This window comes from Phalaenopsis equestris, unplaced genomic scaffold (genome assembly GCF_001263595.1).
Source record: "Phalaenopsis equestris unplaced genomic scaffold, ASM126359v1 Scaffold198121, whole genome shotgun sequence".
NCBI classification, from domain to species: domain Eukaryota; kingdom Viridiplantae; phylum Streptophyta; class Magnoliopsida; order Asparagales; family Orchidaceae; genus Phalaenopsis; species Phalaenopsis equestris.
The window spans coordinates 51578-76859 of record NW_018218059.1 but is presented as its reverse complement, the minus strand read 5'-3'; the positions used below and the strand labels follow the sequence as shown (position 1 = coordinate 76859).

The window sequence follows — 25282 nt, the reverse complement described above, 5'->3', positions numbered from 1 at the left end:
AGGAGTTGATTTTAGAATGGATGAGGAGAAGATTGAACCTCTAAAACCTATTGGGCCTGCCAATATTAAGGCTTATGAATCTCATTTTGGATGGAGATCTAGAAGTAGGATCGGAATATTCCTTCTACTTCAAGTACCACTAATTCTAGTACCCCTACTCTCTAGGAACTTGTGGAGCAGATGATGATCCAACAGGGATGTATCTTAAGAATGGAAAGTAAAATAGAAAATATGGAGGCCAAAAATGCACCCAATGATCATTTGACAAAATAGAAGTTTGAATATGATACTGCTTATGATGATGCGATGGTCAAATACATGAGGGGTGATCACTCAGTTCAGTTTCCTACTCACCATATTTTTACCCCATATCAGCTGTTTGTTTTTATAGTGTGACACTTTATTTTAAATTCTATGTTATATTCTGAACAGTAGATTTGTGAAACTCTTTTTTTTTACATTAGAAATCATTTTAGTACTGTCGTTAGTTTCTAGTACTTTGTTGAATGTATTTATTGTTAACTCTTTCTCAGCAAATTTTTATATGTATTATGTGTTATTTAATATTTTGAGTCTTTTTAATATTTTGAGTCTTTTTATTTAATATTTTGAGTCTTTTAGCTTTTCATATTAGCATCTGCAATATTTTAGAGTTAAATTTCAATATCAGAACCTTCAACAGGTAAGTTTTTCCTTTTTGTATTAAGTTTTTTCTTTCACCCTTTATTTTTTCAGTTTTTCATGCTAAATCTTTTAAAAATTTAAGTTTGGGGAAAAAAATTCCTTTTTAAAGAAAAGAAACTTGATTTTATTTGTCTTCAATTAACTATATTTTCAAAATATTTTAAAATTTAACACGACCTTTTGTATTAGAGGGTAACTTTAGATAACTATACTTGTGTTTCTAAATATATAGTAAACTTAAGTAAAAATTTTCAATAATAAAGGTTAATTTTAGAGATTAAGATATTTGGTATGAGAGAATAAGACTATGTTTTTCTATTGTAAGTAAGAGAATTTGTATTTTTGAAGTATTAAATATCTTAGATATTCATGTAAGAAGAAAAAAAATAAAAAAAATCTTCAAAGCTAATATAAATTTATAAAGTGAAGATATGTGAAAAGTTTTTAACTTTAAGAAGAGGATAGTGAAGTTCAAAATCATTAAAGGCTATCTAGATATAGTAATCCTCACATAAAAAAAAGGATTGAAAATGATCCTGAAAAAGAAAAAGAAAAGAAAAAGAAAAGAAAAGAAAAAGATGTGAGGAGAGGTTTGAGGAGGTGCCTAATTAAAAATTGGTTTCACTTGAATTAACTTAAAGAAGAATGCTTGACTACATTTTCTAAACTTATATTTCAATATCAGTATATTTACTAGTAAAGTTTCATGAAGTTTTTTTTCATATGAATTTTCTAAGTGACTTTAATATGAATAATTTGCAATTTTCCTTGAAAAGAATAGAGAGTCAAAAATCTTATATTTGACTGATAGATATTCTTATAACTTTAGTATTAATTGGAGTTATTTTAAACTTTTCTTAAGTGATGCTATCATATTTAGTGAACTAAGATATGAAAATCTAGAAGTTAAAATCTTTACCATAACACCGCACAACCTGCCCCAAACGGACCCTTAGTATTAACTGGAGTTATTTTACATTTTCTTAAGTTATACTATTGTATTTAGTGGACTAAAATATGTAAATCTAAAAGTTAAACATTTTACCATGAGTCATATTTTTTATGTAGTTAAGGAGTTACTTGAGGACAAGTAACATTTAAGTTTGAAGAATTTTGATACACAAAAAATATATGTACTTTTAGACATATATTTTATACTCATTTTTTGTGATATTGTACTTTAAAAGAAGGTATTTTTCATGTTTTATTGCAGGTTGTTGAATTTTAGGACTTGGAGAAAAAAGGATGGAATTTGGAGTCAAAATGGAATATTTGAAGAAATGTTCAGCGCGACGGCGCCGTTTGACAGTGAGCGCAGTCTAATTAAATGGTCACTGGTGTCGACGGCATCGTCAAAATGGGCGCCAAAGTCGGTGCATGCCCTAATTCTAGAAGATTTGACAATTTTGGACGCTTTTTGAAGAGTTTTTGGATACACCTATTGAAAAATCGACATTAGGTTCTATTTAGAGCCGAAATTTATCAGAAAAGACCCCCCCTTCGCACCCCTTCACAACCTTCAACCACTTTCCACTTTCTTCCACGCCACTCCACACCATTAGTCATATATTTTCTTTATAGTTTTGAGTTTTTGTGGTGAACTTAAGTATTATTTACTCTCTAGGAAGTGTTGGATGTTGGAGAGGAAGAGAAGTGAGAGAATTCTTCTTCCCACATTTCCTAAGAGATGCTACAAATGATTTTCTTTGAGAAAGAGTGTTAGATAACTGTTGTTTGTTTATTATTATTGTATGAACTTTCTTTTATATATGAAATTTGTGTTTTGTTTTATCTTTCTCATGAAGTTTGAGTATTTTCCTTTATCTTTCTCCCTACTCTAAGATATGGTGAAATGAAGAGATAATTTGGATGTGCCAATGTTAAAATTTAAAATAAATTGTGATGATTTTTCAACTCTGTTCTTAATTTACTTTTTGATCTGGCCGATTAAATTGTTAAAATATGTTGTGAAACATATGATCTGGGAAATGGAGTATGAGTTCTACAATAGAGTGAGAATCATATTTAAGTCCATGCAGGAGTATTTCGTTCATTGAATTAAGTGCAAATAAATAGGGAAATATACTTTGTTGGGCGTAGAATTGGAGATTTTTAGGATGATAGATTAAAATCCCCAATTCAATGTTAGTGTTTAAGAACTAAAGCAAAAGTTAGCCTTCAGGGTAAGTGAAGTGGGAGCAAGTATCCTCCTAGACTAGCCACAAATTTAAGGACTAAACCTAAGATAAGCCAATGATTTCATATAACACTGAATTAGGGTAGAGAATTAAAATTGCTCCTATTTGGCACAATACAAATTTAAACCATTTATCTCATCTCATTTTACCAAAAACTCATGGTAATGAGAAAGATGCATTTTCATATTAGAAAACATCATCGCATAAACATAGTTTAGTAGTTACTATTTTAAACTTTCCATTTAAATTTTGCTAGTAGTTAATAGTTTAGTTCTGATAGTATCTAAAACATTCGAAATTAGTAATAGTAATTTCATTGTATTTCCGTGAATTTCCTAATTAATTTATCATTTCAAATTTAAATCTTCTTTGTGGAATCGATATTTGGGACTTAAATAGAAAGTCTTATATTACTTGATAACGATATGTATACTTGCGTAGAATCTCAAACATTAAGTGTTTAATGTTCTTATTCATAAAATACCACATCAAGTTTTTGACACCGTTGCAAAGCGAAGTCAGTTTTATAAATTTTACACAACTATATTTTTCAGGATCTTCTAGTAAAGTATTTATGAAGTTCTTTTTCATATGAATATTTTAAATGTCCTTAATATGAAAAATCACAATTTTTTTTGAAATAAATAGAGATTCAAAAATCTTAAATTTGATTACTAGGTATTCCCAGACTTAGAATTTGAATCTAAGTTATTAAAGATTTTTCTTGAATTTTTCTATTCTATTTATTAAACTAAAATATATAAGTTATAAGTAAATCTCTATCCTAAGTCATATGCTTTTATGTAGTAAAAGTGTCACTTGAGAATGAGTAATATTTAAGTTTGAAGAATTTTGATACACCAATATAATTAATATTTAAGTTTGAAGAATTTTGATACACCAAAATAATTACTATTTTAAGTACATATTTTATGTTTATTTTTGGTGATATTGCACTTTAAAGAATGATATTTTCATGTTTTTGTTGCAGGTATATCATTTTTAGGCATTTAGAGCAAAAAAATGGCAAAAAGAACAAAATTTGGAGCCAAAACAACGAATTTTGAGATTATGGCGCATGATGCATGCGCCAAAATCCAGAGAACTTTCGCATGATGCGCCACAGATGGCTTTTTGCGGATTAAGGCGGTTCGAGATGAATTTTGCATGAATTTTCAAAGGTTCACTTGTTCTACACACACATTGAAGTAATTTAATGCATCTAGACACTTTCGAATGTTCTTTTATGAAGGGATATGTCTCTTGGATCAAATGACACATCTTTTGAATTCAAAAGAGTTTTCTTTTGGAGGGATTTTTGGAGGGATTTTTAAATTCATTTTGAAAGGAGTCAACCTAAAATAAAAGAAGAAGACTTCAAGGAGTCTAGGAGGGGACAAAAAGGAAAGAAAGTGGGGGTGGTGTGATAGGCAAGGAGAAGAGACGAGGAGATTTTCTTTTAGGGTTGTAAGAGGAGAGAGAAGGTGAGAGATTTCTTCTTCATTGCACTTCTAAGAGAGAATTTAGTATGCTTGTAAAGAGAGAAATGCTTGGAGAGAACTTCAAGGAATTTGCTTGGGAAAGATTGTGAGATAAGTTGTCTTTTATTTCTTTTATTTTGTAAACCTGTTTTTATATATGAAATCCGTGTTTTTTCGTATCTGTCTCATGAATTTTGAGTATTCTTTTTTATCCTCTCCCTACTTTGAGATATGGTTTTGTGAACAATTAATTTTATTTTCTATGATTTTAAATGTTAATAATTTGTGATGATTTGAACTTCGATCTTCATTTACTTTTCGATATGGCCAATTGAGATATTAAAACATGTTGAGAAACATATGTTCTGAAAAGGGCTATGATTTCTACAACAGGGGGAGAATCATATTTGATTTCATGAGAGAGCATGTAATCCATAGAATTGAGTGCAAATAAATAGGTAAATATACTTTGTTTGATGCGGAATTGGAGATTTTAAGGTGACGGATAGCTGCCACTCCAGAGCTCCTACTACTTCCTTCCCTGAGGGCTAACAATCTCGCATTAGTTTCCAATCAACTGGACCAAACTCTATAAAATTAGGTACCAAACTCTGGAGTAGTCAATGTTCTTTATTGAACTCGCGAGAGGTTAAAGACTATGATTGCTCCTATTTGGCATAAAATAGTTTTTAAATATTTTTTCAAATGATTTTAATCTCTTCATAAGCCATATACTCATTGTAAAGGGGAAAAATGCATTTTTAAATTTGAATCTTCCATCAACAAAAACATTATTTAGTTTTTCGTAATTTTACATTTGAAAGTTTAGTTTTTAATTAGTTAACTCTGTCTTTCAACTGCATTTTATATAGCATTCACTTTAGTAGTTAATATTCAAACTTTGCACTTTACTTTTATTTTTGTATTTTTAACTTATAAAATAATATCAAGAATTTACTTATAGGTTTTTCCAACTTCCTCGTGGGATTGATATCTAGGACTCCATTAGAGCCCTTTATTACTTGAGCGATACTTGAGCGATACATATACTTGCATTTAAAAAGGATTTGGCAGTTTAAAAAGAGTTTTAAAGATAAACTATTTTCATAAAAGGTATTTTAATTGGGATTATATTGCATATTTATTGTTATATCTGTCGTGTGTATTTTGTAATATTTAAAAATATTTACAAAATTTACACACTAAATCTACCTGCATCAAGTTTTTGGCAAACTGAATTGCAAATGTTATGCAATGTAAGGGACTTTTTTCACACACACTCTCTCTATGAAGTGGGCATTGCATCAAATAGCCCCAAAAAATTTATGTGATAGAATACTATGTTTTGCTACTAATACCCCTTAGGGCATTTAATGAAAAAATTTTTGTAAGAATAGACCCAGATCATCTTTGTCATCATCTTGATGCTCACTGCTAGAAGACATGTATAGTTGTGGTTGGTTTAAGCATGCTCAGACATACTAATTTCAAATGTTATGCCAATAAAAGCATTTCTTTCTCTCTCACAAACACTATCTTAAGTGAGGCATTACATCAGAAAAGCCCATAAAACTTTTGTGATAGAATATTATGTTTTGTTACTAAAATTCTTTACCGGTACCCTTTGGGGTATATAATGAAAAATTATTGTAAGAGGGGCACAAATTATTTTTGTTAACATCTTTATGCTCACTACTAGGAGACATGTATAGTTGTGGTATGTTTGAGCATGCTCATTCAAACCTAATAAGAAAACTTATGCTATGAAAAGCATTTTTTATCACACACACCCACTCTCTAAAGTGAGACATTGTATAAGATCACCTCAAAAAATTTCTGTTATAGAATATTATGCTTTTCTACTGAAATTCTTTACTGATACCCCTTGGGGCATATAATGAAAAATTACTATAAGAGAAGACATAGATCATCTTTTCAATCATCTTTATGCTCACTGCTAGGGGGCATGTATAATTTTGATATATTTGAGCTTGCTCATGCAAACTGAATTGCAAATGTTATGTTAATAAAAGCTATTTTCCTCACACAGACACACTCTATGAAGTGAGGCATTACATTTATTTTCTCCATTTGCATTTCACTTATTTTTTTTGGTGGATTTAAGGGGTCGATGATGAGAAGCTTGGCGTTAAGGGTTCTTCGGATGACCTATTGATTGTTGTTGGTTGGTGTCACATGTGAAATTCTAATGAAGCAACCAAGTTTCTCTTTTATTTTCGTTGCGATACTGTTTTGAGGTTCTTCTGGAAGGCCTTATTTGGTGATATAAATATGTGACTGGCATGAGCTTTGTATTAAGTGGGTTAAAGGCAAGCAAAGAACTTTTTTTCTATAAGGTCAGCCGTCCTCTTGTTGTGACAGATTCACAATAATAGATTGGTTAGGTGGTGTACAGAGTTTTCTAAGACCTCTCACCAGTACAGAACTGTTATTGCTTACTTCATTTATTAATTTTTACTTAATTATTTTGTACATTTGCCTTTATTTCCCTTCCTAGTATATTTTGGATTGATTGTTTGGGCTTTTTATGCTGTTCTTATGTTTTTTTTTTCATTTGAATTTAATTTTTTTTTCTTTTAGATGGTTTGAGAGGTTCATGATGAGACTTCTGACTTTATGGGTTCTTTTGGATGCCTTGTTAGTCGTTTTTGGTCGGTGTTACATGTGAAATCCTAATAAAGTCAGCCAAGTTCCTATCTTATTTTTGGCGATATGGTTTTTTTAGATTTTCTGGATGATATTTTTTTGGTGACATGCATATATGATACATGTGAGCTTGGTTTTACGTGGGTTAAAGACAACCACTAACTCCTTTTTTACAAGGTCTGTTGTCTTATTGTAGTGACAGATTTGCTAATTTGTATACTGAGTTATCGGAGACCTCACACCTACTTAAGACTATAACTTATTACTTTTTCTAGCAATTTCAACTTGCGTTATGACTAATGGACTGTCTTTTATAACATTGTTGAAAGATGAGCTTTAGGATTTCATGGACATTCCAAGGATTGCTCTGCTACTGCGAACTTGTAGATTCCTGTGACACCAACCAATGTTTATAAACTGAGTTATCAGAGACCTCACACCTCTTCAGGATTTCCGAAGAAGTGTGAGTTCTTTCGATGGGCAGGCAGTCTTGTAGATTCCATTGCTGATAGTGATCGGGGCTGAATAGCATCTCTGGAGGGCGGCATAGCTCATGACATGCGTCGTCTGCATTATAAAATCAATATTGTCATAATACTATTTGTAATTTTGATAATTTTTTTTCTTTTTTATAGCATATTAATACTCACTGTTATGTGATGTGTTTATCTGAATTTTGTACAGTTATGAAGTGATTTTTTGCTTCTGAAGTATCAAATATATTTGCTAGAATGTTTCTATTACAAACAATGTTACTATACAGCGACAGAATGATAATTTATTCAAAAAATAACTATTTTTAAACTGCACAAAACAAACATCAAGACAACTTACCCACACAGCTTTTTGGGACAGCTTGCAGTTTATAAACTAATAAGCTGCAATTGCCTCAAACCGACCCTAAGGGCCAGTTTGGGGCAGCTTATTAGTGCGGTGGCGTTTTAAAAATGCACATGATCTGTTTGGGTAAACTGTCGTTTTAAAAATGCACATGATCTGTTTGGGTAAACTGCCTTTTGGCAGCTTATACATTTTCAAAATGCTGAAAACAACTTTATTTACTCCGCACCACACTAGGTGCGGTGACAGCTTTCTGGTTGCAGTCAAACTTTAAAAAAAAAAAAAACTTAAAATAGCAACTGCACCTAGCTTATTAACAAATTATTTTTAATCAGCTTATCTGCAAATTATTCATTAAGCTGCAGCTGCTCCAAACACACTATAAGAGTGCGTTGGGGAAGCTTGTGCTTATCTAGATAAGTAGTTTATCCTGAAACGTGACTCGCGGGTGGCCCACAAGTTCGACCCGTGACTTACATTTAGTGTAAAATATAATCACATTTTCAGATAAATTGCCATCTAAACTGTGAGGTGGAGTTTTCAACTGCCCCAAACGGGCTCTAACTCGGGGAAAAAATTTGCGTGCGATAGACGTACGCAGCGGTGCGTGCGATATTGGGGTTAACCGAGGGTACACGGGAGTTACATTCATGGTATAGCCCCTTGTAACCTCCCTGTAACTTGTTGTAATCTATCTGTACCATAAATAAGTTTCGCGTTTCTGTTATCATATATTAAGAGGTTACACGTAAGTTACAGGAAGATTACAGGGAAGTTATAAGGGCTTATACTGTGAATGTAACCCCATTGTACCCTCGATATACCCTAATACCGCACAAATTTTTTCCCTAACCCGCACCAGGGGAAAAAATTTGCGTGCGATAGACGTACGCAGCGGTGCGTGCGATATTGGGGTTAACCGAGGGTACACGGGAGTTACATTCATGGTATAGCCCCTTGTAACCTCCCTGTAACTTGTTGTAATCTATCTGTACCATAAATAAGTTTCGCGCTTCTGTTATCATATATTAAGAGGTTACACGTAAGTTACAGGGAGATTACATGGAAGTTACAAGGGCTTATACTGTGGATGTAACCCCATTGTACCCTTGATATACCCTAATACCGCACGCAGTGCTGTGTAGCAATTTTTTTCCCTAACCCGCACCGTAGGATTGGAGACCCTTTTTTTTTTTAGCACCTATCAGATCTAAGTTGATTATCCGAAGGGTATAGCCGTATCGGGGAGGGAGAGGAAGAGTGTCATTCGGGATATCTAGCGAGCTCTCTGCTGCTTTGGCCTCCATGAAGCAATTAGGTCCCCGGGAAAGCTATCCGATTCTATCTCTAGTTTAAGAGGAGACCTCCCGCATGGATCTCTTACCGGTTAATACCGTTTCAGCTTCCTTGCCATGCGACTTTGTGTCGGCGCAACCTACTTTACGACGGAGGGGACCCTAGGATTTCGAAGCTCTGACTTGTACATATTCATTGGATCCGCTAGAAGTAATGGCTGGAGAATCGCATAGCGCACGAGGGCTTCTCTGCAACGCCGCTGCCGGCGCAGCCGCGGGTACGCTTCATTTTCGAGGATGTTGTGATGAATTTGAACACATGGCTCAGAGTAGTTGGTTCGAATTGCCCAACATCGCATTGAATGTTGAGGCCGTGAGGGGTTTGATTCATTTAAAATTATTTCCACGGGTTGATTGATTATTATCAGAAATTTGGGATTATTTTCATAGGTGTGATTGCTGCGACTTTTGTGTGCCCATTGGATGTAATCAAGACTCGGCTTCAGGTCCACGGGTTGCCTAAGCTCGCTAAAAGCAGTGGAAAAGGTGTTGTTTCAATTAGCCTTTCCATTAGACCTGTACATTTTATGCTTTGGTGATCACTCCTCATGTTAATGTATGCAGAAGATCCAGATTGTGATTCATATGAATTTTATTGCCGTTTGCAATTTTTTATCATCTCCTGATGAATTTAAGTTGTTTTATTTACAGCGCATTTAAAAAAGTTAAAATGATAGATTTAGGACGTGTCTATAATATGGAAATTCACATCGGTAAATAAATATAGTTAAATGGGTTGGTATAAGCATTTAAACAGTGTTGCAGAAAGATTTTTACAGAAATAATTATTAAACTGCAGCCTGGATCACTGATGACAGGTTGCTGCTGTAGAACTTCAGCTTTTTACTCAAGTAACACAGTAATATTTTGAATGACCGAATATTTTAAAGGGAAATGGGTCAAAAGCATGGAACATGCTGAACCACCAAAATAATTAGATGGCGGCTGACAAATATTAGTGTGCCACTTCACATATCTTTTTGATACTGGCCGCTACTTTGTAATGTGTCTTAAAACCTTGTAGCAATTACATGGGCATGCCAAATCAAGTTCTTATATGTTTGAAGGAGGTTATATCCATCCCCATTAGTTTTCAAAATGCTCAGTTTATCTAAAAATTTTCTAGTGTTAAAAATATTCAAACTCAAGTTACTTCTAATTTTTTTTCTTGCATTAAATGATTTAAATTCCTGTGAATTCGTGTGTTACTCCATTCCACTATCCTAGTTACCACATCAGTTGTAAGGAGCCACTTTTTTGTGATATGGAATTATGGCACTGAATAATTATGAATTTTTGATTGCATATGCTTTCCTGGAATTGTAGGGTCGTTTGAAAGTATGGTTTCATTCAAATCACCAAATTGTGGTGGATGATGATGGGAATTTGTGCTTATTTCTTGTATCCCATCAATAACAATCTACGAACTATGTTGATGTATTCAACAAAAGTATGAAGGGATGCTTGCGAAATGATGATCGTAAACCTGAATTAAGGTTTTTAATTAAGATATCTTCCATGGGGTTTCTCTTGGGTAGATGAGAATTGGTTGAACCTTGCTTGTCAAAACCAAGAGAAAGGTAGAGCTCAAAATTTGTTTTTTTTGGGTTTACCATAGATAGTTTTGTGCCTTGGGATTTGAGCCAATTTCTTAAAATCACAGATTTGGAGAGTGAAAGAGAGGTTATAGTAGCCATTTAAGCAATACTTCATGTGTTTTAAAAGACAAGTCAAACCCCTACATATTGCATCATATTTTTATTCCAATAATTTTTCTAATTTGTAAAAAGAAAAGCTAATTTCAGAGCTTCCCCTTTTTTAAAAATTATCATATAGTTCTATATATTACAATGTTCGTTTTCAAGAATACAATATGATGAAATAGATTTTTTTTATGATTTTTGAAAAAAATTGAAATTCGTTGTATAATTTATTTGGGATATTTTACACTTGTGCCTTATTAAATTTTAGATATTAAAATTCATCTCTCATTATTATATTTTTTTTGGAACTTTGCACAATTTTTTTTTACAGAAAGGATTATTCATTTTTGGCTTCTTAACATCAAATTTTATTATTCTAATATTATGTTTTTATTCTCTGGTTGCTTCTTTCTCTGATCTGTGTTACCATTTTCCTTTTATAAAGTGGATATGTCTATCTTTTAGCATTTTATCATCGAATTTTAGTACTCTTTCTTGGTCTTCCGTGTTAGACATATTTTTTTGTATTTCAGTTTCATTATGTGGTATCTTTTGATGTACATTTGCAAATCATTTTTTGAGCGTTGATATATGAAAAATATTTCTTACATTTGAAATACCTATGAACAATGCTAATCTGCAAGCAACATTTCTAATTTTTTAAATAACTTCAAATAACCCAATGTATCCGGGACATAGATTTCCTAGCCAAATTTGGCTATAGCTTTCATGAATCGAACAAATTCACTCATTTTAAATTCTATCATTTTATGCTTGGGATCATAATACTTCTGCTGATGAATCTGGGTTGCTCTCAATTTTTCTCTGATATCCTAGATTTTGTTCGTGCTTTGATCAACTAAGTGTGACCAAAATAGCTATTTCTCTCTAATTTTAACCCAACTCAATCGAATTCTATGTTTTCTATCATATAATGCCTCATATGATGCCTTCTAGGTGCTTGAATGGTAGCTATTATTATAAATAAACTTCCACCAAAATTTAGAACAAATAACTTTAATCACTATTCTAACACTTGAATGGTTATTCTTGATTAATCATCTATCTGTGGATGAAATGAAATGTTATGCCAAAACGTAGTTTAGTACTCATATATTTATGAATACATCCCAACATTTTGGATGTAAATCTATCTTCTTTGTCTGATACAATATTTTAGAAATTCTATGGAATCTGGTAATTTTATTCACAAATATCTTTACTAATTTTATTACAAAATTAATCTAACAAATAGGTAAGAAGTGTGCTGATTTTATTAATAAATCAATTACAACTCAAATGTAATCATGCTGTTGCCTTAATTTGAGAGAACGTATGATAAAATCAATTGCTAACTCTTTTAATTTCTCTGATATCGCAGTGATTGTAACATACTATAGACTTGTTGGTATTCTTCTTTAACTGCCCGACAAGCCTCATATTTGCTACATATTCAGCTGCATCTTTTATCATTCCAGGTCACTAGAATGTTACCACATTTTTGTATTTTTTGGGTGAATTTAACAACCTGAATTATGAGCTTTATGTAGAATCTCCTAGATTAAGCTTGAATCTTTTGATACCCACAAATATAAACTACTAATTACTCCATGATAATCTATACTGAGGTCCTTACTTATACTTATCTATACTTTATCAATTAGTTTTTGCTATTCAGTGTCAGCATTTATGTGACTTTGATTATACCTTCAAGCGCCTAGTGAATGTTCATTTGATACAAACTACCTGCATCCTGATCACTATGTTTTCTAACTTCTAACTATAAAGCTTCAACATCTCCGATCAGATATGCTTCTTCAGTTATTATTTAATTTGCATATCCATTAAATTTACTACTGAATATATCAGATATCAAATTGGTCTCTTTAGGATAATATTGTATTGCCTTGAATTAGATTTTTTTAAGTAAAAATATATTTGAAACTTCATGATTAGTGAATTTTTTACATTTTACTTCATAAAGATAATGCTACTGAATTTTCAAAACAATACCATTACAGTTATTCCAAATGATGTGTGGGTAATTAATTTCATATGGTTTTAGTTGTCAGTCTTATTCTGCTTTAGAACAAAAATCAAACTTTTTAAAGAAGAATTATTGTATATTTAAAATTATTTTTGTTATAGTGGAATTGTCAGCACTGGTGCAGATTTCAAACATTTCTTAAACTTTTGCCCTACTCACTTTCATATCTCCAACAAAATTTTAACATCTTCCTTCAGAGTTTTAATAAAGATGGTGCAATTTATAAATTTTCTTATAAATCTTCTGAAATAGCCAGCTAATCAACTTCTGAATTCTGTCACACAAGTCAGTCTTAATCATTCTACCATTGCTCTCACCTATTTTGGATCCAGTGATATATCTTCGGTACTAATGATATGCTTAAAAAAGGTAATGCAACAAAAAACTCATATTTAGTGAATTTAAAAATAATTTACACTCTCTCGATAATCCCAATATAATTCTCAAATGATTCACACGATCATTATTATTCTTGGAACAAACTAATATTTATTAGTAAATAATGTTACAAACTAAACAAGATATTACTTGAAAATTTTTATTCATCACATTCATTGAACACCGCCATTACTGGTCCCAAGCTCGAATGTGACTAGTGGAGGGTTGCGTTAGGTAGTCGAAAACAAGCGTAAAATTGTCTAAAAAATCATGACATAAATCTTTTTTTATCATTGTGTAAGTGCAAGGGTGTCCCACGGAAGCGACGCGTCGTATGACCTGAATAAAGTGAAAAGTGTGCAAGCGCCGCTGCACCGGTACCCGTAGTGTTAAATAAACAAGGGTTTTCATATTACGGATGAATGCAGATAAAAAAGTTAGTCCATGAAACTAATATTAGGATAGGATCTTGGAATATTGGAACTCTTACTGGTAAATTAATGAACTAGTTGATATTATGATTCATAGAAAGATAAATATTATATGTGTTCAAGAAACTAAATGGGTTGGTGAAAACTAAGGAGATTGATAACTTAGCTTTTAAACTTTGGTGTGCAGGTAAAAGTCGCACTAGGAATGGGGTGGGTGTAATTGTAGATAAGAGTTGGAAGATAATGTTGTAAAAATTAATAGAGTTGGAGATAGAATTATAACCTTTTAGATGATTGTTGATACGAAGATTTTTAATATTATATGTGCTTATGCTCCTCTAATAGGTTTATATATATGGCTTTTAAAGATAAATTCTGGAATGATTTAGAAAACTTAATACAAATGATACCTTTTGAAGAAAAAATTTCTACTGGAGGGCATTTAGATGGAAATGCCGGAGAATATTTGAGATATTTAGGAGTTTTTTAGCTTACTAAACTTTTTAATATTATTTTAAAAGCAAAAAAGATGCCTGAGGAGTGGAGGAAGAGTATTTTAGTCCCCATTTTTAAGAATAAAGGGATGCATAAGAGTGTGCCAATTATATAGAAATTATGTTGATGTTACTTTAAAATTATGGGATGAACATAGGTTAAGACGTATTACAAAGATTTCTCATAATCAATTTGGATTTATGCCAGACAGGTCTACTATGGAAGCTATACATTTATTGAGAGGTTTGATGGATAAGTTCAGAGATAATAAGGAGGATCTACATATGATTTTTATTGATTTGGAAAAAGCTTTCGGTAAGGTTCCAAGAGATATCCTTTGGAGAGTTCTTGAGAAAAAGTTGTTGATTTGACTTATATTCAAATCATTGAAGATATGTTTACAAGAACTGTTACTTGAGTTCAAATAGAAGGAGGATTGACCAAATATTTTCCTATTTCTGTTGGTTTACATCAGGGATCGGTTTTAAGCACATATCCTTTTGCTTTAGCTATGGATGGTCTTACTAGACACTTACGGGAGCATGTACCTTGGTGTATGCTTTTTGCAGATGATATCCTTCTCATGGATAAGACGAGAGAAAAAACTCAGGAAAAACTTAAATTATGTAGCTCTACCTTGGAGTCTAAAGGCCTTCGTTTGAGTAGAACTAAAATTAAATGCATGGAATGTATTTTTAGCAGTAGTAGCTCTAGTGATAGAAATGTAATTATGGGTGATGAAATTATTAAGAGGTGTGAACACTTTAGATGTCTTTGGTATATTGTTCAAAGTGATGGTGATATTGATGGGGATGTTATTAGTAGAATTCAAGTTGGTTGGTTGAAGTGGAGGAATGCTTTGGGTCTATTGTGTGATAGAAAAGTATTGCTTAGACTGAAAGGAAAATTTTATAAGACGGTGCGTTGAATGTTGGCCTTTAAAAGAGAAGCATAAAACTAAGTTAAGTGCTGCTGAGATGAGAATGATTTGGTGGATGAGTGGCTTTACACTTAGAGACAAAATGCGAAATGAATATATCTGTGATAAGGTTGGTATAGCTCCAGTGACAGACAAAATTAGAGAGTTGTCTTAGATGATTTGGTCACATTAAATGTCAACCATCTAATTGGTCGATTAGAATAGTTGTTTTAGATTCGACTTATGTTAAGAAAGACAAGCAGACCTTGGATGACTTGGGCATATTATATAAAAAATGATCTTAATTTATTAAAGTTAAATGAAAATGTGACACTAAATAGGACGCAATGGAGAAAAAGGATTCATGTAGCCGACCCCACTTAGTGGGAAAAAGGTTTTTTTGTTGTTGTATATTCATTAATAATATTTATTAATACTATCAGGCCCTTAGTCGAAAGACAACAAAAAATTCATAATGCATATATTTGATATCCCATGTTGCCTTTTCAATTTCGTTTTTCTTAACTGACTTGATGATATCTAATTTTTAAATCAATTCTTAATAATATTGAGGCTTTTTCTACGTGATTAAGTAAATCATCAATCCTAGAAAGATTTTTTTTTTAATAATCAAATTGTATAATTCAAGTTGGTCAATACACAGTCTTATCAAACCATCTTTCTTCTTAGCAAATAAGATTATTGTACTTCATAGGGATTTATTTGTTCTGATGAAACCTTTCTCCATCAATCTACTATGATAATTGACTTCTTAATTCTTTTTACTCTTTAGTGGACATTTTGTAAGATTTTATTACAATAGGTCTAATTTCTTGTTAAATGTCAATTGTACTTTTCTTCTCTTTGTTGTGAGAGCGTACAGTTCTCCATCAATCTAACAACAATGCTCTGCCTAAATTTCAAGTACAAATACTACAAGAGAAACCTAATATTTGGAATTGTATGTGTGGCTGGTGCTGTTATTGTTGGCACAACAGGTGTAATTGGTGCCACAAATTAAATAAATCTTTTTCTTCATCTACATCATCATTTTTATTATATTTAATTACGTCATATTTTCTAACATCATAATAATTGAATCTGGTGTTGTTGGCATATTCTTTGCTCTCAATGTATTACTCTTAACGGTGCTATATTGTTGAAATCTTCAACACTTCTATCTTGTTGTGCTGATTGACTATTAAATTCTTCACTCTTTTTTTTGTCATGTTATTCACAATTTATTATATCTTAAAGGTAATTTACTTAGGGATGTCAAACTAGCTTGTTGTTCACTAACAACTCGTATTTAGCTTGTTAAATACAAATATATTTCTTAAGCTCGAATTATAAACGAGCCAACCGCGTACATCTCTTTGTTCGATCATGTTCTGCTCGTTTTAGCTCAACAACAAACAACAACAACAACAAGCCTTTATCCCACTAAAGGGGGTCGGCTACATGAATCCATATTCTATATTGTGTCCTATTGAGTGTCTTATTTTCCTTTAATTGTAATAAATTAAGATCATTTTTTTCTACAATATGCCTAATTGTTTTTAGATATACCTCTGCCTTCTTTACATTAGTCGAATCTAAAACATTTACTCTCCTAACCAAATCTTCAGATGGTCGACTTTTAATAGACAAAACCATATAAGATGATTCTCTCTAATTTTGTTTATCACCGGAGCTACACCAACCCTTTCATGGATATATTCGTTTAACATTTTGTTTCTAAGTGTCAAGGCACTCATCCACCAAGGCATTCTTATCTTAGCAACACTTAACTTAGTTTTTAACTCGAAATAAGAAAATTATAAATATTTATATAATAATATATTATCTATATTTGTATCTAAGTTTAAATCACCACAGCTCATATGAGCATGTGGTTATGCACCTCTTGTTACATAAGAATAGTCCAGGTTTGAATGCAATACCCTATATCTATTTTCTAATTAATTTAAATGAGCCATACATGAGTTGAAAACGAACATAACCATTTTTTTGAGCTGAACATAAACAGACCGTTCATGAGTCATTTCGAACATGAGTCCATTTCGAAAAAAAAAAATAAACGAGCTGAACGTGAACACATGTTCAGCTCGCTTAAGCTTCACACATTTACACCTTTATTCATATTAATGCATTTTATGGCATATAAAATATGCAATGCACGATTTTGGGTATATTTTACCATTCACTTGAAAAGATTACACTCACTTGTAGTAATCATTTTTTATTCAATTTTTTCATATAAATACTAAATTTATTCAAGCTTTCATATTATTTCTTAGTATTTAATTTATTTGATTTTATTTTGGATCACATCCCATGACGACCCACATATGCGTGGGTCATAATAGAAACGGTTGTGATTCAGTTGATAGAATATACCTTCTAACACTCATTTTGATATTCTACTCACTATATTAGAGTGAGATAAACTTGGAATAACATATGAAACATTAAATCAAAATATTAAATTTAAGTAGAGGCAATCTAAAATATTTTATTTAAATATATTTTAGGGCATTTCGAAATACACTAAAATTCTTAATAAAAATATAAAAAATTTGTATTTTCACTTATAATTTCTGATTTTACAATAGATATAGAATAAAATATGATCACCAAACTACATAAGCCTCAATCTTATCTTTTCCTTTCATTATAAAAACATTTATAGTAGTCTAGCAAATCATGAGATTCAAGAAAATAAATAAATATTGTATTGAAAGTTAAAACAAAGAATATGAATTAATCTAATTTTTTATACTTATGTAAAGGAAAATCATCCAAACAACTATTGGTCCAATAATTAATAGGACATTATAAATTTTTTTTTTATAATGTTATAAATACTGTCTTGATATATTAATCATTGATATCAGGTTTGTTTAATTTTTTTTTCTTATTTCTTTATCTCCTATGTTTAATCATTACTTGACATAAAGGAGAATATTTTCTCTTAGGTTTAGAGCATATCATATATGTGGGATTAAATTTAACGGCAGAGTTCACCTTTGTCTTCCTACTTGTAAAGCTGTCATAAGCATATTAACATAATTATCCTTTTTCTTTATATAAGCTTCTTTATTGCTTCATCTTTTTAGGTTTCATATTCATATAGGTGCTCATCTTTGTCGCTCAACCTGTACAAATTATCATATTTATTTATCGCTCATTTTTGTTGCTCTACCTATACAAATTATCATATTTATTTATGGCTCACATTTGTTGCTCAACTTATGCATGTATCATAACTATACCAATGTTAATTTATTCCTCATATTATGATATTTCTTACGATCAGTATATTTTTATTATAGAATACTCAAATAAATATGTGATTTAATTTTAAATATGCTAATAACCATGTATACACTTGTGCAATTTATGGTAACTAGATGTATTTATGTAAGTGTTACTAATAAAATATTTGTGTAATCAGAATAAATTTGATTGAAGATGATATTAAAAGAATTATTGTTTAGTCATTTACTTATGAATAGTAAGTGTAAATATATTTTCTTAAATATAAAAAAAATTCTATTGTATCACGTATACAAATTTAATTTACAATAAATGCACATACAACAGACAAGAAAATTTGCTTTCTGTATAAATGTATCCTACCCACCTGACAATTTATCTCTTTGAGATGAAGTCCCCGAAAATTCTTCCTTTTGTAAACAATCTCAATGTTACTTCTTATACAAGATTATAAACCTATTATTATAAATCAATTTTAAAATTTGAAATCAATTCATTAAAAGAATACCAACAAATTTAAAATTTGAAACAGATGTTTATATTTCTCATCTTACCTACTTTTCTTCTCTCTCTCTCTCTCTTTCTCACTCTCTCTCTTCTTCTTTCTCTCCCTCTTATTCTCTTATTTTCTTCTATTATTTCCTTCTTCCCCTCCATAACCTGCTTTGTGTTCCATCCCTTGGAGCTTACTGGATGGAATTTTGGGCTAAGTGAGGGTTAATAGGATGGAAATCAGGATAGCTATTAACAAGCCTTTATACATGCACACACTATCGCACGCACGCACGCACAAAAAACCGTAAAAAAATCTAATCTGTTGTTGCATGCATGCCAAAATGGAAAAAAATGGATTTCCACTATTGTATTACTGTGCTACACATTAGAATTAAAATAAAATTTTAGAAAATTTTTATAATAATGTAAATTAACTCCATACTTTCTTCATCTTTGAAAATTATATGAAAGTGATCCTTTTGAAGAATTGTAATGAATAATTGTTGATGATTGTCATGAAACTTGAAATTTTGGGTATAATTTATTGCACTTGTATCTTATCAAAATTTTGTTGTTACAAGAGGTTGGTTAAAAGTTTGTTGTGATTTGGTTGAAAGTTAGTTGGAAGTTCGTTGGGGGATGGTTGCTATATGATTTGTTAACCATCTTCATTACAGACTCATTCATGAGCCTGACCAAATCAAGTTCAGACAAGCTTAAATTCAAATAGTGGCAACAGTCATGGAATTATATAAGGCTTCGCCAACAATTCAATTTTAAATTTGCATGCAAGGAAGACTTGAAAAACTTCAAAGAAGTTCCATGCATGACTCTCTTTTGGATTTTAGTTTTATTTTTTGCCTTATAAATATGATAATTTAAAGCTCATTTGGAGCAACTTATTTGCTGCGGCACGTCGCGAAAACACACGGAACTATGTTTGGTTTTTGCGGCGTTGGTGCATTTACTTGAACACACCGCCGTTTCACAACCACTGTCAGGGAGCAGCGTTCCACTTTATTCGTTACACCGAATTGACAATGCTGCCCTGGCTAAGTTTATTTTGAGTGATCCTTCGAGGTTATCGACCTCGCATTTTTTCTTCCTTAGTTTTCCTTCGTCCTCCGGTAGCAGTGGTGAAGGCTCGATTGTTGATATTTTCTTCATTTGTTTTCTTTTATTTTCCGGTACATTCTATCTTTTTATTTTGAAGGTTTGTTCATTGTGGTTTGCGGTCCCTGTCTCGGTGGCTTTCCTCTTTGTGATTTGCGGCCTCTTCAGTCTTTTTCAAAATGCTGGATTTTGGTTGTGAGAATTGGGACATGTATTGTTATTTGTTGAAGAACCTAATTATGAATTAGGTTTGCACAACCACTCATTTGCTTTTGATTCTTTCTTTTTGTGATTTTGTTTGGAGAATTTGATTGATTGGAAGAATCCAATTTACGGCGTTCATTTTTTTCTGTGAGGCCCTTTTTCTTATGTGAAGCTTTTTGGAGAAATTTTTTTGACAAATTTGTTCTTTGTAGTTTTTTAAAGAACCTAGAGACCACAAAGAGCAAGCCCAACAAGGCTGATTTACCATTGTTGTTGTTTATCATAGGCTTATGCCATAATTCTTTGATTTACCTATGTTGTTTTATAAGTGGGGGTATGCATTTTTTGAATCTGTCTTGAGGGCTTGTTCTTTGTAATTTATAGTCTTTTTCTCTGCTAATTCAAGGAGTTTTAGTATGAGGCTATGTGCAATCTTGTTTGATGAATGGGAGAACCTAATTTATGTGTTTGATGAATCAATTTGTGGGCTTGCTCTTTGCGGTTTGTGGTCTCTGTCTCTTCTAATTTAAGGGATTTTGGTATGACCCTATTTGCAATGATTGATGAATTGAGGAATCTAATTTATCTTTGAGCAGGAGCCTATTTGCTTTTGATTGTCTACTCCTTCGAGGGCCTTTGGTATGAACCTACGTGCAATATATTTTGATGAACGAAAGAACCTAAGTCTTTTTTCATATGAAATTGCTTCATAAATTTAGGAAATTGAGAGCTTGATTGATGGTGGTCTCTGTCTTTGTGGTTTTGTTTTATGTTATTTGTGGTTTCTGTCTTTGGTAGTTCAAGAATTACCAGTATAAACCTATTTGTATGGAATGTTGCTAATACATATGCAATTGCTCTTGAGCTATGTGAGGCTTTTCTAGGAGTGGTTACAACTATGTGGTCTGTTTTTGGTCATTCATGCTAAGCTTGGTTGAGTGGATTATAAGAATTTTAAAATAAGGCTCAGTTGGTACAAATGGTTGATAAATTTCTTGATCGATCTTTTTGTCATAGCAGATGTGTATATGACACATGATATTTGAAAGTATGAGTTCAATATACTCCGCTAGAGGTGATTATATGTCTTGTAGGACACTTTTAAAAATCATTTTGTGGTTCTGTTGAGCTGCCTTTCGTGGCGTTAGTGCATTTAGTTAAATAACTATTGTCTTTACGTCGCAGTCGTTCACCCGCGTTCTGCTGTTTCGTTCTAATAAAACTTTCATGGGGTACCTGACCATGATATATTGAGTGTACCCCTTGGTTGTATATATGAAAATGCCCTAAATTAAAATGTTTGTAAAATATGGGCTGTTACACTTAGTTTTGGAAATAAGAATTCACATGTGGATTACTTCACTTCTCTTTCTTATACTTTCTTCTACATAACAGAATACGGGGCTCGGGTTTTTGTAATGAGTTTTTTTATTATCACTTTTGTTCTATGCGTTGGAAGGGTTGGAGAGTTGTGGATTGCTTTCTTGGTTAATTTACGTTTTGATTAATTCAATATTTGTTTGTAAAATTATATGTTTATTAGTTCTTTCCATCCTAATTGTAGTAATGAGTAAGACAAAAGAAATCGAATCGTCTGCGATGTTGAATAAAGTCTGAAGTTAACCTTTTGCGATCTTTGCTAGGAGGTGGAATTGAAAAATAGGCTGACTACCTATTTTAATGAAGAAGAATGACAAAATATCTAAAAAAATATATTAAGAAAGCATTGGACGAGGAACGCAACTAAAAAACAAATGAGATCAATTAAAAAAGATCGGAAAATATGAAAAGCGTTAAAGCGAGGATCAACAGACAGCTTGGAATCTTATAAAATGAATCATCGATGTTTCGAATGAATGATAGACTGAGAGATTGAAGGTAAAAATTTATTAAACGTTCAATGTTTTCTATTTTTTTTAAGTCACTTCAATTACTCAATATATCAATTATGAATTATTTTGTAGGTCGTGCCAATTGTCAAGAAGTTCCAGTTTTGTGGCATTTGCCCCAAGCTTGAAGAAAAGTTGAACCAAATGTTTAGTGGAGTCGCTACGACAGATGATCATGTATGGACACCAAGTGAGAGAGTGCACGCTAACACAGTTGAGCATGTAGATGCTGAGCAAACTGTAGACTCAAATAAAAGGTCTATTCCTAACCTCAATGAAGTTGGATCTAATGGTCATTCCAAATTTCCTACAAATGAGAAGAAAAAATGATGCGATATTATAACAAGTCGAATTTCCTAACTAGTTGCCTTATGCATTAATAAACCTAGGACATCACATATAGCTTCTATTCAACAATTTATAAGAATATTGGAAGAAACTTCAAAAATTTTTGAAGACATTTCATTTAATTATTTTCAGTGAAGTTGTTATAAGATCCAAATATGATAAGAGTTCCTCATGTCGATGACACTTGAGTGTAGGGTTAATTATTTACGTTACTTTTATGAGAATCGGGATGTATGATTGTTGTTATCTTTGGCATTTTTTATTTTTGACTGATAAGGGCATATTATTTTTGATGCGTCAGTGCTAAAATATTTCATTGTTTTTTTTATGTATGCCTATATGTTAACCATTGTCATGATTTTTTTTATATATTACTTGCTAATTCAGTGTTATTTAATTGTGCTTGCCTTATTTTAGAATAACAACAATGATTAACATGGATAGAGAAAGACATGAAAGCAAAATTATAGTTGTATTATTCTTAATGTATGGTATTACAACTCATATATCACTTGCTGTCCTTTTATAATATTCACGTATATTGGCAAAAAATGGGTTGGGGAGTTGCTTGTGGGTCATCTAATAAGATTTAATAACATGTTTTGTATGACATATGCTATATTTGTTGATATTGAGAGAACCACATCAAAATCATTGACTCCATGGCTCATTTAGGGTGATTTTAAGAGAAGTATTAGCTATAACTTTTTATATTTCATCATAAATGAGTCTATAGGAGTTATGAAATGATTTGAATATTCATAAAAAATAATTATTAGATATTTTTCAGTTAATTTGAATGCTCTGATCAACTTATCTTTAAAAATTACAGACCTGACGACCCTACATTCCAAAGTACCCCTATTGTGATTTTACAAGATCAACACTATATTCTATATATTAAGTTACATTTATGTATTCATTTTTTTCAAAATTTACTTAAACGCGGTAACTCAAATATGTTATATAAATGACTTAGGATTGTATTCAAGTAATTGATAAAACAAATGTGGATGCACAGAAAGTAAAAAGATTGCATACATTGGTCGTGGTTCACCAATACAAAATTTTATGGTTATATGTGATTTTATTAAGTGTTTTACTTTAGTGATGAATGTTTGGGAAGACAATGCAAATAATGATCATTTATTCAAATTTTCTACGCAAATTCATAATTACAACTTTCCACAGCTGCTTGTTGGTTTGCTTTAATATGAATAAATTAAATTATTTTTTAAGTATAATTCTATTGGTTATATCTCATATAGAGAAATATTTTTGGTGATGCTAGATATCCGTTGCAAAAAGGGTATCTCAGACTATTTCTTGATACAAAATATCATATTCGTTATTTTGACAGAGGTAATAATGTAGGGGCCAAAAAAATGTTTAATAAGAGATACTCATTTTTAAGTGATGTTATTGAGAGATTATTTGTGGTTTGAAAACAAATGAGTTATTCTATGAGCTATGCCCACATAGCCTGTTAACAAATAAGTGAAGATTGTGGTAGATACAATTGCTCTCTACAATTACATTCGTCGGCATCCTTCACGTAGTGATATTGATTTCAATAGTATAGATGAAAATTAGTCAAATGTTCCTACTGTAGCATATAAATATCGCCTAAGGCAGACGATATCACAAACTGATTGTGATTTAACTGAGTCTTGTACACATGATGGCGAATGTGCTGGAGAGATGTAGCTGAGAGACAATTTAGAAATGCAATAGTTAATGGGTTAAATGATGTTGCGTGCTAATTTTCTTTTTTTATGTATAAAGTATTGTGAACATGCTTAATGTTTTTTGTAACGTCTCTTTATGCAAAGTTGTTCATGTGAAATCTCAATCTGTAGCAAGTTATTTTCATTCATTCAACATATATTTTTTCTCAAATGGATGGCCTCCATAAGTAATCATGGGTGTAATTAAAGTTTTTTTTCTTGCATTTTTTTTAGTTTGGAGTTCTATGATGAGATAAATGACTTTAGTGGTTCTTTTGGATGACTTATATATATGGATTTTGTCATGTACAAAATCGCCATCAGGGCAACCAAGTTCCCCTTCCTTTTATGTTATATAATTGTTGGAGTTTTTCTGGAGGTTCTTTGTGTTAATGTGCTTTATGTGATATATACGAGTTTGATATAACATGGTTTAAAGGCAACAAAGATCCTCTTTCCTTAATATATTCTGTCTTCTTATAGTGAAATATTATTTGTCAGTTTATATTTGCTCTGAGACCTCGCAAATTTATAAATTTTTTATTATGTATTTCTCTTATTTTTATGTGTTAATTTTCCATATAATTGAATCTTTGTACTACTAAGGGAAGCTGATTTTATGTTTGTGGTTCTAAACATTCAGAAAATATGAGCTCGAGAATTTTTGGTCCCCCTAGAGTTTTATATAACCGTGGATTGCAGTATTCTCTAAATACATCACGAAGAGAGAATAACTATAAGAAAAAAATTATAGGTGTCCAATGAATAGATCAGTAGAAGATCGACTTCATGTGAGCGGATCCGTCAGATGATTCCACCTTAGATAGTGATTAGATGTAGAGAGTCTTTGGAGAAATTATGATAATGTTAATTATTGTTTTAATATTTTTATTTTTGATTTTGATTGTGTTACTATTAAGTGAGTTGTTAGCTTTAGATGAAATATTTGAACTTATCTTTTTTTGAGGATTTTGTAGGTGATTTCCGTTTTCATGTTTGTTAAACTTGGACTGGTTATCCTTAAACAAT

At 31.5% G+C, this 25282-nt stretch overlaps 1 protein-coding gene across 1 annotated transcript in view; it reads left to right on the top strand.

Annotated features, from left to right (window-relative positions):
* The first annotated feature begins 9079 nt into the window (after positions 1-9079).
* Positions 9080-25282, top strand: part of LOC110035556 (nicotinamide adenine dinucleotide transporter 1, chloroplastic-like) — a 32311-nt gene continuing 16108 nt past the window's right edge. The window contains 2 exon segments of the mRNA XM_020739803.1: positions 9080-9443; positions 9616-9711. Of these exon segments, the coding sequence (XP_020595462.1) occupies positions 9380-9443; positions 9616-9711 (160 nt within the window). The 5' untranslated portion in view covers positions 9080-9379.